This window comes from Cynocephalus volans, chromosome 13 (genome assembly GCF_027409185.1).
Source record: "Cynocephalus volans isolate mCynVol1 chromosome 13, mCynVol1.pri, whole genome shotgun sequence".
Classification (NCBI taxonomy): Eukaryota; Metazoa; Chordata; class Mammalia; order Dermoptera; family Cynocephalidae; genus Cynocephalus; species Cynocephalus volans.
This window is the reverse complement of record NC_084472.1, coordinates 58444043-58458765: the sequence shown is the minus strand read 5'-3', so window position 1 is coordinate 58458765 and position 14723 is coordinate 58444043. Positions and strand designations below refer to the sequence as shown.

Genomic DNA, 14723 nt, shown 5'->3' with positions numbered 1-14723 from the left:
TGAAGGTCGTTGCTGAACCTCTGGACTTAAATCTGAGGCTGTGGAAAGATCTGAGCAGCTGTGTGTATGACGGGCAGCTGTGTGGGATGTGGGCCATGCAGGGCTGCCTGTGTGGTCCTGACCGAGGCAGAGATGCTACCTCCACTGTTTGGGAGACACTGGGGCTGCCATGTTTACTCTGTGGGGTTCGCCTCTGGCTGTGGGACCTGAGCACTGGCATCCCCCGATGAGCTTGGCATTGGTTGTGGGCAGAGCTTGGAGATCATTGCAGGAGAGAAGAGCATATGGAGGGCTTGTCTGTGAATCCTTGACGTGCTCCTAAAGATGCCCACAAAGACTGCAGGTGTGGGCAGAGACTATTAAGAGGTACCCCAAACACTCCAGAACAAGCGTCACCTTCTCAGCCCCAGGATTCACACATCTGAAGCCTCAGCTATTCTCCATGGCTCTGGAACACTCAGCAAAGACATTCACACACTACCCAGGCACGCACATTTTATTTTCCCATTCAAACCACCGCACTGACTTGGTAAGATAGAATTTTAATTAAGGCAAAGTAGGCAGAAGGGAAAGGAGAGCACGTGCAGCAACCACACCTCTTTAGGGAAAGGAGAACCTGCCGCAGAACAAGAAGCTGCTGGTTTTGTGGTGCCTGATGAAGAAAAGAAAAGGGTGGTCTGCACAAAACCTTGGCTCTGTCCGGCTGCACCGGGCATTCCTGACCACTGCGGTAGCTGCAGCCGCCTCTGTTCCTTCTTCGTTGACCTCCACGAAGCACTTGTGAGCGACCTTGGACACGGGCACGTTCTTCTTAGTTGACATTCCAGAAAAGTCAGCCTTAGCTTCCTCAAAAGCATCAATCATTCCTAAACCTCGGAGGAAAGACTCCAAGTCATAACTCTCCTCCAGTTTAAATCTGGGAAGGAAAACCTGAACTTCACTCTTCGTCATCTTTTCTGGGTCTGTCCAGGCTCTGAACTTGTCATATGTGAGTACTTTTTCCACCTGGAATAACACAGTTTAATCTTAAAATCTAGATGACAATGGCCTGGTGCCCACCCACCCGCTTATTACCCCTCCCCCCATGACATGTAACTGGATGTTGAGTTCTGGCCCAAGACAATCTACAGGTATTTTTTCTTATAAACACACCAAGATTTCCCTCCAAATTCTCATCTTTTCCTATCTTATGGATACAGGAATGAAAGTGCTAGAACACACCTGAGACAAGCAGAAAGTTTTAATAAAAGCAATTGGCACCAAATCCATTTCAAATGTTAAGCATTTTTTAACAGCTCAGAAAGTTCTAACCAATTGGTTACATTTAATATTGATGCAGTACACACATGGCTATGATGTGGAAAGATTGTATGACAAAGAAAGACAAAGAGCATGGCTCAGAACTCTGATTCTCATTCAAATCATGGGGCTGCTCTTTCAGGGTGAAAGAGGAGGAAATCTGGTATCATCTGGTAGTGAAGGGAGGCGAGGTGTGGCTCCTGGGAGGGGAGCAGATGTGGGGAATTCAGCAGGACTGTTGCCTCTGCCATCCTTGGTTGCCCTCTGCCTATCCTAGAGTTAGTTTCAAATCCTCCAAAGCCCATCACTCATTCTGTTTATCCATAGGAGAAAAGAAAGGAGGGAGAGGGGACTTCCACTTGCATCTCCCCTTCCCTTTACCAACTAAAGCCCAGGTGAGTGCTTCTCTCCAGTGACAGTCATTTTGACTTTGGCTCTATTTCTTGATTCTTCTACTTTTTTCTTGAGTGTCCATGACAGATCTCATGTTTGACTTATGCTCATAGCTTTCTTATTCCATAGAGAAATCAAGGAAATCAGGCAGCCCCACCCTCAGCACTGGAGCCATGGTAGGCTGGAGCTGGTTTGTATCAATTGTTAAACCCTTGGTAGCCTGAACTCAGCCCCATGGGAGTATTTACACCATGGAAATCAGTAAAAGTTATAAATTAAGGCTCCCCCCACTTCCCAGAGAGCTGGTTTAACAGCATACCATTGTTCCTGCACCTTCTGCTTTCTAAATTTACTTTATCACTTCCTGGACTCTGTACCTCTTCTGTCACAGGAAGACTTTCCTCTCCTCCTGTCTAAGGTGTATTCCCCAACTGTACTGTAGACCCTGCTAATTAAAGTGTAGTCCATGGATAAGCTCCATCAGCATTACCTGCTAGAAATGCAGAATTTCAGGCCATACTACTCTAAATGAAAATCTACATCTTAATAAGTTCCCCAAAAGATTCATATGCACATTAATGTCTGATAAACATTCTTTGGATAAATAATCTTTACTCTTTTTCCAGGACTTATGTTCAATAATTATTGGGCCCTCTACTAGTCCTTCCCTTCAGAATAAAAATACATTCTTGTATTTTTGAAACTCTCTCTTCTCAGCTTCACCAAAACTTTTCTACTCCTAGATATACAATCAATAGAAATGCACACACATGTTCACCAAAAGACATGCAGCAGGGTTCATCCAGCACTAGTAATGATTCAAAACTGGAAGTTCCTCAAATACCATCTGGTGGATGGACTTCTGAAATGAGCTCAACTGAAATCCACAGACATGCAGACTCATTGCCCAGGGCTTACCTTGGTGAGATCCGTGTTGTCATCAGGAAGCAGAATAACCATGCTCAGCTCCTCCTGTGCGTATGGCAGCTCCAGGACATGCGTGTGCACCTCATCTACATACCCCATTTTAAATTTAGCTTGCTTAAACATCATCTGCACTGTCTTTTTCTCCTAATAAAAACATAAAAATAAAGTTAGAATACAGAAAACTGAGCAGTTTACTAAAAATAAGATACGTCTAACTTGCAGAACCACTCTCACACATTATTATTTCTGCACATTTACATTGATAGATATAAAATCTTCATTAGTACATCTTAGTATTGAATAGAATATGCATATCATGTTCTATCATTCCAGCATAGCAGGCATTATCAGATGAGAGAGAACAGTCCGATGAATGTAGAAGGACATAAATCTCTACATTATTTCTGGAAAATTTGAGTTTGCTCTTTTGAGAAGACTCATAGAGAAGGACTCCCAGGGACCTTATAATTTTTTTAAAAAAATATCTTTAAAGTTAGCTTTAACATCTGCTAACACTTTTTTTCTTGTGTTCAGAATTGCATAGCCTCAAACTTAGGCAATAAATAGGCATAGTTGCCACTGACATTACAAAAACATGTCTTACTAAATATAGATAGTAACTGCATAATAAAAAACATAATTCCAAGGCTTAGAAGAAATTTTCCTCCAATCCAAATCATATGATCCGAGGTTGAAGATGGATTTGACCAAGGCTGGAAAAACAAAAGTATCAATACAAAAATCATTTTAGTTTCTCTCCACCCTCCCTTCAATTAGAGATAGGCAAGGGGCATTCAATTCATCCAGAAATAGATTAAGAATCAAGAAAGGGTGGGATAAATTATTTATTTTTTCCATTCATAATCTTTTCCAGCTTAGTACTTTAAGAAAGTAGTAGTATATCAAAGAAATATTTCCCTACCTGGTTAGTTTTAAAAGGCATTCCCCTTGTGTACTTTCTGTCAAATTGCTCATGCCACTTTCCTTTGAAATAGATAGCATTCACAAGGACCAGCTTAGTCAGTGGATCAATTGTCCCAGCACCCAGCACCTCTGATATTTTACCTGTAAAGAATATGAGAAGAGTGTATTGCTACTTGGGAGTAAATAGCATTCTTTTACAAAACCCACCTTGACATATAAAGCAGAGGCTTGACTGAAAGCCCAGTTGGAGTCCTGTCTTTCTGACCACCTGATGGATTGTGTGCTCATGCACAGTGCACCACTTGTCCTCAGACAACAAGTAGATAGAGCAACTATGGTTTTGTTCTCGATTTATGAATGTAGAAATTTAGGATCAGAGCATTTGCCTGACTTTTTGCCAAAATTCACACAAGTAGCAAGCGGCTGAGCTGAGAAAATAACCCAAGAGCCTTGATTCTGACAATAAGGCTCTCAACCTTAGCACTGTAATTTCTCAACTGTGCCCCTATTGGCATGTTAGACTGGATAATTCTTTGTTACAGGGGTTGCCTGTGCATTGTAGGACATTTAGCCTGCAGCACATCCCCTAATTGTGACAACCAAAAATATCTTCAGCCACTATCAAATGTCAACTGAAAGGCGAAATTAGCCCTTGTTGAGGATCACTGCTCTATGCCAATTTTCCAGTCTCATTTAGATAAGGAGAGGCTTCCAAAGGATGGGGGAACACAGTCCCTAAATTAGAAAAGACAGGCTACCTGAATGGGGCGAATGTGGCAAAGAAATTAGGGGAATAGAATAGAAGGGCCCAAGTCAAGTTGTCTACTGAGGGGGTGACAAGGTGATCCCCACAGTCTCCTTTAGCTCCAATATTCTGGGCAAACATGTGGGTGGTCATCCTAAAGGAAGGAAAAGTGTGAGCAGCCATGCAGGAGAGGTGATGGATATGGAGAGGGCAAGGTATGGAGAAACTTCTAGGTTCCTCGGATGACTTTGTACTGTTGGATCCACTGAAGAATGAGAGACCTCTGGACAGATGATGTATAAAAACGTGGGAAGACTCTTTCCTTTCCATGCTAATTATCTTTACTGTTAGATTTCAGGATAGTCATGGATTGCTTCTGCCTGACACACAATGGACATGCCATAAAGACTGAATGAATGAAACACTGAGTGCTAGGTTGGCATTAAAGAAATAAGTGACTTAATTCCCCCACTCTTTAGAAGTATCTGAATTACCTGTTAGGTAATTATGGTGCTTAAAAGCATGCCTTCTTTTACTCTGTACTCAAGTCAAGAACTGGCAGAAATATTTCTGATGGGACAGAGTGTGGTCTGGACAGGGCACCCTGAAAGGTCCATGTTAGCGGCACCTCAAGACTCTGGAGCAAGTTCAGAAAAGTTCATGCTCTGAAAGCAAGCTTAGCCGCAGCCAACTTAAAAAGGAGAGAGAAGGCTGTAGATGTAACAAGTGAGCCATTCACATCACCACAGAAGATAACAGCATAACATGAAATGTTGTCACATCTAAGCTGCAACCTAATTGAATGTCATTCTGCCTCAGATCATGGCAAGGGTCCCTCAGATAGAAGATAAGCAGGGCCACAAAGAGGAGGCATGGGGGGGGGGATTTCCAGCATAGTCCAGAGAGGAGGAGGTCTGAGATTCTAATATCGGGTTTAAGTATCTTTTTTAAAATCACTACTTTGTGATCTGATAAGCCCAAAAGAAATAACATAATTGAGTTGCTGGCCTGAAATCCAGCAAATACACACAAACAGGCCTCTGGTAACCAGTCACTGAGGTAACACTGTGCAGGTCCTGACCCGGCCAATGCCAATCTCAACCTCTTTCCATCGTAACTCTGAGTCCACTGACATTACCTTCCGTCCTTTCGGTCACCCAGGCATTTATGTGTTTCCGACATTCTTCAGTATCTTTAGCAAAGGACAGCTCCTCCAGCTCTGCTTGATAGAACTTCTGGCAGGATTCCTTAAAGGTCTACAAACACAAAATACTGAGTTTGGCCTTATTTGGCAAAGGTTCCCACAACTGAGAAAACATTTGTTTTTTTTTCCTCTTAACATGTTCCTACCATAAATGCTTGTACAGATCATACTGCACTTTAAGATGCACTCATACAATTGACAAAAATGTATGGACCACCTACTCTGTGCCTGGCACTGAGCTAGGAGCTTGACACCAGGGTGAAGCCATGACTTCTGACATGAGATGGCCCACAGCCTGATGGGAGAGACAGCCCACACACAGAGATGCTTATGAGATGTTATGGCTGTCACCATCCATACACAAAACAACCCAGGAACATCCCTGCCAAACACGCTGCATTGACTTTGATTTTCTGTTTCCCCACTAGACAGTCTAACTCTCTTTTACTCATTTTTGTATCACCAGCACCAACCGATGTCTGAAACATATCTGTTGAATGACTGACAGGCTCCATAGTGGAACAAGGTTGTCAGGAAATCATACAGATCTACAGGTGGACAAAGAAGGAAACAGCATTTGTTGATCTGGGTCATTATGGTCAGCCGCGAGAATATTGAGCAAGGAAGGTTCTCCAGAAGTAGTGCGCAATAAGCCTGGATCACGGTGTGAGGGCAAATGAGCATGCATTAAAGTGTGAGTGTGTAAACATGTGTGTGCATGTGTGTATGTGTCTCAGCAGGAACCATTCCAAGGTGGGATTAGGGAGGAGCTCTGTATAGCACTTTGGATGATGTGGTCACTCAGGAACAGGGAATCAAGAGGGAAAGGTGGCTCTGGGTGCAGGAGGATGGATGCATTGACCTTGACACCAGGCAGGGATGTATCAGAAACTATTTTAAACAGACACAATTCAGAAGCAATCCTTAAATTCAAAACTGTAATTGCAGAAGTGTACTCCTAAGCACATTTTTAAGGCAGTAGAGTTACCCTTTATTCTCTGCTCTTCTGTAGTTTCTATCTTATTTTCAATTTCTTTTTCATTTATATGTGAGTACTACTTACTGAAAGGAATTCGCACGTTTTTTCTCCAAAGAGTCTGTTGGCAGTTCTAAGCAAGTATTGAGTTCCAGTTTTGTTCACCTCAGCAAGAAGTGACTGGAAACCTTGGTGAATATCTCTGTAGTCATTCAAACAAAGTGCCTGGCAATAAAACAACAGCGACTTTGAATGTTGTTGTTAAACTCCCCCAAATACCTATCTCCAAACAAATCTCTTTACTGAACATCACACAGGATCCTATCTTAAGAGAAGTTTGGTTTAAATGTCTAGCACAGTGTTTCTCAACCTTGACACTATTGACATTTTGGGCTGGATAATTCTTTGTTGTGGGGCTGTCCTGTGCACTGTAGGATGTTTAGCAGCATCCCTGGCTTCTACCCACTAGATGCTGGCAGCACCTCTCCATTAGGAGTACTAAAACTCTCCAGCCAAGGGTCCCCAGGAAGACAAAATCTCCACTCCCTAACCCCCACAAGAACCCCACTAAGAATGTGCTTAGTGAGTGCAAAGAAACAACCACAGAGGATCTCCACTGGGGTCCCTCAATGCACTTTAGGGCATCGTCCATATATTCCTGACATTAGTGGCAAAATAATGTCCATATGGCAATTTTCTGGGACACTTTCACCAGATGGTTGAAGAAATGTCCTTGAAGTATTACCCACTATCTCATATGTAAATAAGGTTATACATAACCATTCTAGATCAATCAGATTATGCATTCCCTCTCAATAACTCCAGAAGATATAGGTCCACACTTGTATTGCATTCTTCTACCACTTGTGTATAATCATACACTAAAAATAACCCATTTAACCAAAAGTCCATTTACACAGCTGCATTTCTCTTTAAATATAATGTTAGCAAAAGGTTAAAATTTAACAAGGTTGAATTTTTCTGTTTTGTGCAGCAGAGTTAAAATTTATCTTACTTATCAAAGATGCAATTATGCCTGAATGTATTGATGATTTTATCTAGAGAAAATAACTTGATGACTTGATATCCCCCATAAACACTAGAGGAGGTGACCTGTCCTATACAATGCACCTTTCTCCACTGCCACAGTGCCCCTACTCCCACCTGCCAACCACACTGGGTTTCACCCGCTGGTGTGAAAGCATAGAAAGGCCAGCTCTGTGGAAGCGCAAAGAAAACATGCTGTTTGGTGTCCTTCCTTTGCAACAGGTGCACGTACCTGGGACATCTGGGCAGCGGTGTTTCCTTTTGCCCCCATAAAGACCATGGCCAGGGCAGAGGAGATGCTCAGGGGAGAAAAACACACGTTTCTTGACTTGTCCTTTTCACTCAATATTTTTAATAAGCTGATGGCAAAAGTGCCATTTGCTTCACAAAGATCATCCATCAGGGAAGGTCTGGATCAGAGGCACAATACAGAAGCACATTAACCATGCCCTCCTATGGTCGTGAAGTCATTAGAACCCCGCCCATCAGTGGACACCGGGTGTGGTAGGTGGAATGACTGCATCCCCAAAGACAACCACTCCTAATCTCTGAAACTCGGTAACTACCTTATCTTACCTGGCAATGGGGACTTTGCAAATGTGATTAAATTAAGGAGTTTGAGAGCTGACAATTATCTTGGATCACCTGGGTGGGTCTAACGGAATCACAAGGGTCCTTGTTAGAGGGAAGCAGGAGGGTCAGAGATGGAGAAGAAGCTGTGACAGCAGAAGCAGAGGTCACGGTGATGTGGGGCCTCTGACCAAGGAATGTGGCTGCCTCTGGAAGCTGGAAAAGATGAGGAAACACATTCTCCCCTAGATTCTTCAGAAAAAAACGCACCAAAATGCTGTTCTGTTTTGGACTTAAGATCTCCAGAATTGTAAGATTATCAAGTTGTGTTGTTTTCAGCAACTAAATTTTTTGGCAAGGTGAGACAACATCAATAGGAAACAAAAACAATGGTTGATTCTCAAAACAGCCAATCCCATTGCCCGTGACTGGTTCTACTCTCAGCAAGGCACCATTCTCAGCACTTCCCGTGGATCATCTCATTTAACCCCAACAAAAACTACACATCAAGGTCAGTAGTTTTTACCCCACTTTAGGGATGAGAAGACTGAGCTCATTCCAGGATCTCTCAGGTAGTCATTAATGACTGGAACCCACAGTTTGATTCCAGAGCCAGAATTCTTACCCATTACAAAAAATCTCTCTATTGTACTAGTTCTCTTTCAGTTTGGTGTCTCTAACATAATTTATAAAAAATGTTCTAAGGATTATAAATAATTCTTTGTAAATAAAAACTGCATTTCTGGCCTTATGTGAAAATGGATGGATAGATTTCACCAAATCTGGAGGGTTTGTTTGGGTTAGTCTGACCTAAAATATGGGCTACTTGGAAGACAAAAAAATTCACTTTGAATCAGGGTGACTCCAGAAAGATACACCATTGTACACAAGAGGTGCTGGAACTATGTTTGCCAGGAAGCTGCAAAGGAGCCCATGGGCATGGATATAAAATACTAAGCCTAATTCTCAAGTCATCAGGAAAACACCTTGAATTAAATGCATTTATTTGGTATCCATACTGGCCAAGACAGCCTTAACGTTCCCCTAAGATTTAATGAACTTTAGTCAAACTAAATGTGACTAAATAAATAAACAAGCCTCTTCCTGACTCTAGGCCCTGACCTCCCTTTTCTTAAAGCATTTACTTTAGAAAACTTGTTCATTGTAAATTCTCTATCTGCCACTTGGAGCTGCAAGTCTTTTAAAAATCCTTTTGCCTGTGGAGAAAAGGGAAATCTTGTACACTGTTGGTGGAAATGTAAATTGGTACAGCGATTAGGAAAAATAGTATGAAGGTTCCTCAAAAAATTAAAATAGAACTATCATATGATCTAACAATCCTACTTCTGGGTATTTATGTAAAAGACTTGAAATCATTTTGTCAAGGAGATAACTGAACTCCCATGTTCATTGCAGCATTATTCATAATAGCCAAAGTATGGAATTAACTTAAGAGTCCTTCAACAGACAAATGGATAAAGAAAATGTGGTATATATACACAATGGAATACTATTCAGCCATAAAAAAGAAGGAATTCTGTTATTTGCAACAGCATGGATCGCACTGGAGATCATTATGTTAAGTGAAATAAGGCAGGCACAGAAAGACAAACAAACACCTCATGTTCTCACTTATATGTGGAATCTAAAACAATGGAACTCATAAAAGCAGAGAGTAGACCAGTGTTTACAGAGGCTGGGGATGGGGAATGGGAAAGTAATGGTCAAAGGAACAAAATTTCAGTTAGACGGAGGAATAAGTGTTTTTTTGTTTGTTTTTTGAGTTCTGCTGCACAGCATGGTGAATATAGTTAATAATAGTGTTTTGTACATTTCAAAATCATTGAGAGTAAATTTTAAATGTTCTCACCACAAAAAGTACTTGAGGTGATGAATATGTTAATTAGCTTGATTTAATTATTCCACATTGTATTCATAAATTATAACATCATTGTATACCCCATAAATACATACAATTAAAAATTGTCGGCTTACAATAAAATAAAAAGATTTTTTAAAAAAAAGGACTCTTGCTGGTTTTATACCCCAGGACTATCTTTCTCAAGAACCTGAGGGCCATCCCTTTGAAATGTGATCATTAAGGAAGATAGCACCCCTGTCTCCCAGTGTCTGCACAATAAGTGCCTAACCTCAGGAGGCACTTTGCTATAAGTGGTAGAAAGTTATTACAACTTATTATAATTCCTGCATAAATCAATTTTTCTATTAAAACTTGTAGAAACCTGGGCTATTATTCCATAAAATATTAAAGTTTATCAATTCATTATAGTTTTCCTGGGTCTCTTTGCTCTTACAATTGAGGACATTTTAGGAAGTAAAAGGACAAATCATTGCCCATAATCCCATGACATTACAAGCTATTTTTTTCTATTGTGCTACCCTTTCTTTTTTATATGCATTTATATTCTAACTCAAAAATCTTAAAGCTAGTCAAGAAAAATATGTTGAAGTTTGAAAAATTAGCAAATAAATAAAACAAAAAGTATTAGAAGCTCTGCCCATAGGTAAGAATCATTTTGCATTTTTTCATTTCCATAAACAAATGGATTCTCATATGATCTTTCTTCTTCCAGTTTCCCAGTGGATTACAACATGCCTGATACAGCTGTTCTGAAAATGTATTCCATTAGGGGAGGATTGGGTGGTCTTCTGGGTCTATCAGGGCCATAAAAAGGGGAGCGGAACAGGTGGGCCTGGGAGACGGGGAGGAAGAACTATGTCCACAAGAGCACCTTCGTTGTTAAATGTTTTGTTTAAAGCTTCCTCCTAAGATATTTTTTAAACGGGGTGTTTTTCTGATTTTTTTAAGTTATTTGTTTTTTAAAAAGTGTAAAGGCAATATTCTAAATACAGAACAACAGCCTAACCCAGTGAAAATCTTTTAAAGTTTGAAATAAATACTTTAAAATGCCAACCAATAACATATAATAGTGGCATAGTTTGCACAACAGCACTCTATACTTAATGGGTCATTTATTATAGAACACACGTTGAAGTTCTTCTCACTGTGCTCACATCATAAAGCCTCTGAAGAGTTTATGCTGAGGGCTGCAGATGTTGGAAGCCGATGTGTCTGCCAGGGGCAAGTCCCCTGCAGAGCAAAGTCCAGCCTGCCTCTAGGCCACCTCTGGTTCCACACACTCACTTTACACTTGAGGACATTTCAGAAATTAGGAGCCAGGAAGGAAATTCAAACTTGCACAACTGGGCCCACCAGAAGGTGGCACCAAAGAAACCTAAAGAAGGAGAGGTATGACAGAGAAAAATACAAATTTGTATTTGATCCTATCTTACTTAGCATAACAGGTATGGTCTTAGGGTGAGACAGGCATGAACTTAGGTTGGGGTGTGTGTGTGTGTGTGTGTGTGTGTGTGTGTGTGTGTGCGCGCGCATGTGCGTGTGTGTGTGTTCTATCCTCCCATTTGAACAGGCAAAGTAATGAATTGCCCTACTGCATCAATCTCAACTTTACATTTTAACCACTTTTAAATACAAACTCCTACTTCTGGTTTCTTCCATCTTTCCTCTTTCTTCTTATTTCCGCACCTCCATTCCTTTTCAACATCAGATGCATGGTATTTCCCATCAACACCTCTTGCATTACAATAACACAAACACAGTCACTCAAACGAATGCACCTCCAGGGCGTGCCCTGCTCCTGCCACAGTAAGGCAGAGGTGGGAAACAGGTGACAGAAAGACTCCTTCGCCCTGTTTTCCTGGTGCTCCAATTCATTTGTACATTAAAGATTTTGAAAGGGTTGGAACATTAAACCAAATGAACCTTGTTCAGTAAGTCTAAAAAGTAATTAATTTTCATATAATACAAAAGAATACTTTAGGTGCCAACACCACAATTAGATTGTGTCATCAAAACACAGTAATGGAAAGTTTTGACTTCTAGTCAATAAAATGAATTGGCATTAAACTATATTCCTTTTAAAGATGAACAAACAAGGACAGTGACATTAAATACTGTCCATAGACTTCACAGATAAAGTGACAGAATCTGCTTCTAAGTTATGTGACATCATTCTCCTTCCTGGGACTTGGAATGCCTATGAACTCCCTGCTCCACTCCCCCCTCCCCATATATACATCCACAAGTGAATGTATTCAAAAGCATCTATGTAGAACTTTCCTTACATGTTTTGAGAGAAGAAAATGAAAAATAAATGCCACAATTTCTGACCAGGAGCTCACACCCTAGGGGAGACAGACATACAGAAATGCCTGGTTTCAAGCCAGATATGTTCTGAGAAAGCCCACAAAAAAGCAGAACAAACTCTATAGAATCTTGGGAAGATTTTCCAGAGAAGCTGGCTGTAAAAGTCTGGACAGGTGTTCTGCAGGCAGTGAAAAGGTGAATTTTAGGCCAAGGGATCGGGAGGTGTAAAAAATATTGCAGGAAGGACACGGTTTGTGTGGGGCCTAGGGGAGTGGGTCTGTGAGAGATGTGGTATTGAGAGAGGATAGGCCATTATGCCAGGTTTAGGAGTTTGAACTTGAGCCATGGTCTGTAAGGCAATACATGGTTTTTAACAAATATCTTCTATGAGTAGGTTGGGGTTTTAAAAAAATGACGTGGCTCACCATTTGGGGTGGAAAGAGGCTGGGGAGCCTGCTGGTGGACCACTGCCATGGACCAGTGACTGCTGATTGCAGAGGAAAGGTCTGCCAGAGAAGTGGGAGACGGACTTGCCAGGCAGAGTGACTGCTCCAGCAGGGACAGAGAGTAGGAGGGGCCAGGGATCATCCTGAGGCTTCTAGCTAAATTCATACATAGGGTGGGTCATGAACCAAAGGAAGTTTCTATGAGGAGCTGGCTTGGAATGGGGAAGGTGATACATTCCATTTGAAATGTGTGGAACCTCCCATACCGACTGAACCTGTAACAAAGACAGCCAAGGGCCCTTCATAAATGTAGGTAGAGATGAGCACAAGTTCTAGAGCCAGAGATTGGGCCACCAGCAACCTGAACTCAGGAGATTCCATGTGAATGGATGAAATTACTCGGCATATAGTGGAGGAACAAGAGAAAAAATTTACCTAATTCTGGGGAATTTCAGTATTTGCAGGTAGTACAAGGAAGGTAAAAAAGGACTGCAACCCAGCAACCAGGGATATATTGTGCAGAGAGAACTGGAGGGTGCCATCTGTGGGACCTGGGGAAGACAGCGTCGTCTACACACAGCGTGCAGCAGGGACGCTGGAGGAGGGGAGCAGGAGGGCAGCCCTGGCTGGGGTTGTTCCACCTCAGCACAGGAGCGGGGCAGGAGCTAGAGGGCCTATTCCTCCCAGGAGTATCTGGGAAGTGCGGGGTTGATGGAAACGACTGAAATAACTACTGCGGATGCGGCAGCAGGGGGAGGCCGGTGAAGAAGGGTTGGTTGGTTGGTTTGTTCAAGCTTAGGGAGAAGCAGCCAATGAAGAAGAAAAGATGGAGGATACAGGAAGGAAGGGAGGGAGGGAGGAAGGGAAGGAGGAAGGAGGGCGTTACAGGCGATAAGCTGTGTGGCGGAGGAGACGGGCGTCTGCGCTGGGGTAACCCGACCCAGCACCTCCCTGCAGCTCGTCAAGCCTCGACAGGGATTCTAGGGATTCCAGCGAGGCGCGCCGCGCCCTCCGTCTGCAGCCGCGGCTCCTCCCCTACCTCTCCCTGCGCCCAGCCCTGCTGAGCGCGCAAGCCGTGGGCGGGTCCGCGGCCACGCCCCCGCAGCCAGCCAATCGCGGGGCGGCGTGCGCAGGGCGTGGCCGGGAAAACGGGCGTGCAACTCCGGCGCCGGTGGGTCTGCGCGCCGCCTCCTGCTCCGCTCCCAGCCCCCGCCCGCGGCTGCACACGCCGGAGGGGCCCGGGCAGCGCGGGGGACGGGGCGGGGTCATGAGCAACTGGGGCCGGGGCGACCCCGCAGCCCTCCCTCCCGATTCCCTCCCGCCACCTTCCCCTAGTTTCTCTCCTCCTTTTCCTCCCTGTCGTTCCCGCCCCTGGCCCTCCTCGCACCCCTTCCTCTCTCTCGCACTCCACCGAAGCTCTAGGGAAGAGGGATTCGCCGTGGGAACCTGGGGCCCGAGTGCCTCCCCAGCCCGGTACCTGGGAGTTTCCTGCCGCCGCCGCCGTTGCTGCTGCTACTGCTATTCCTGCTTTGTGGATACTTCGCGTCCGCCTTGTTCACGGGCAAGGCTCCCGGAAGGTGACTCAGAGCAGTCATATTGCACACGCCTTGCAATCTCTGACTCCGAATACCCAGGGCTGGACCCTGGGAGGGGCCTGAGCCTCGCACGGCATCCTCCTGCCCTAGCCTGAGGCCGGGGACCTCTGCAGGTGGCTTGGTGGCATGAGAGAGATGGGGGGCTAGTGCCTGGTCCTTGGAGCGTGGTTGTGGAAGGCTTGCCCAGTAGGAGACTGGTTTTTTCCCTGGGTTAGTATGTGCAGTATTCGTGTTTGCTGTGTGTATGCAAGAGCAGTTTCCAAGTAGGGACTTGACTGAAGATTTAAAAGGAAAACCAGAGATTAAAGTTGCTAAAGTCAGCGGCTTCCAAACTGGCTGGACACCCACCAACACAGTTGTTGACATGGATCCCCAATGGATCTTATGAATTTATATGTGATTATGTGC

The 14723-nt window shown here is 43.5% G+C and overlaps 1 protein-coding gene across 1 annotated transcript; it reads right to left on the bottom strand.

Annotated features, from left to right (window-relative positions):
- Window positions 1-509: 509 nt before the first annotated feature.
- Window positions 510-14488, bottom strand: LOC134361872 (serpin B8). Its single transcript, XM_063077042.1, has 7 exons — window positions 14198-14488; window positions 7748-7925; window positions 6556-6693; window positions 5427-5544; window positions 3542-3684; window positions 2611-2763; window positions 510-1005 (listed from the first exon to the last, which is right to left on the bottom strand). The coding sequence occupies exons 2-7, from the start codon at window positions 7913-7915 to the stop codon at window positions 601-603; spliced, it is 1125 nt and encodes a 374-aa protein (XP_062933112.1). The 5' UTR covers window positions 7916-7925; window positions 14198-14488; the 3' UTR covers window positions 510-600.
- Window positions 14489-14723: the final 235 nt, after the last annotated feature.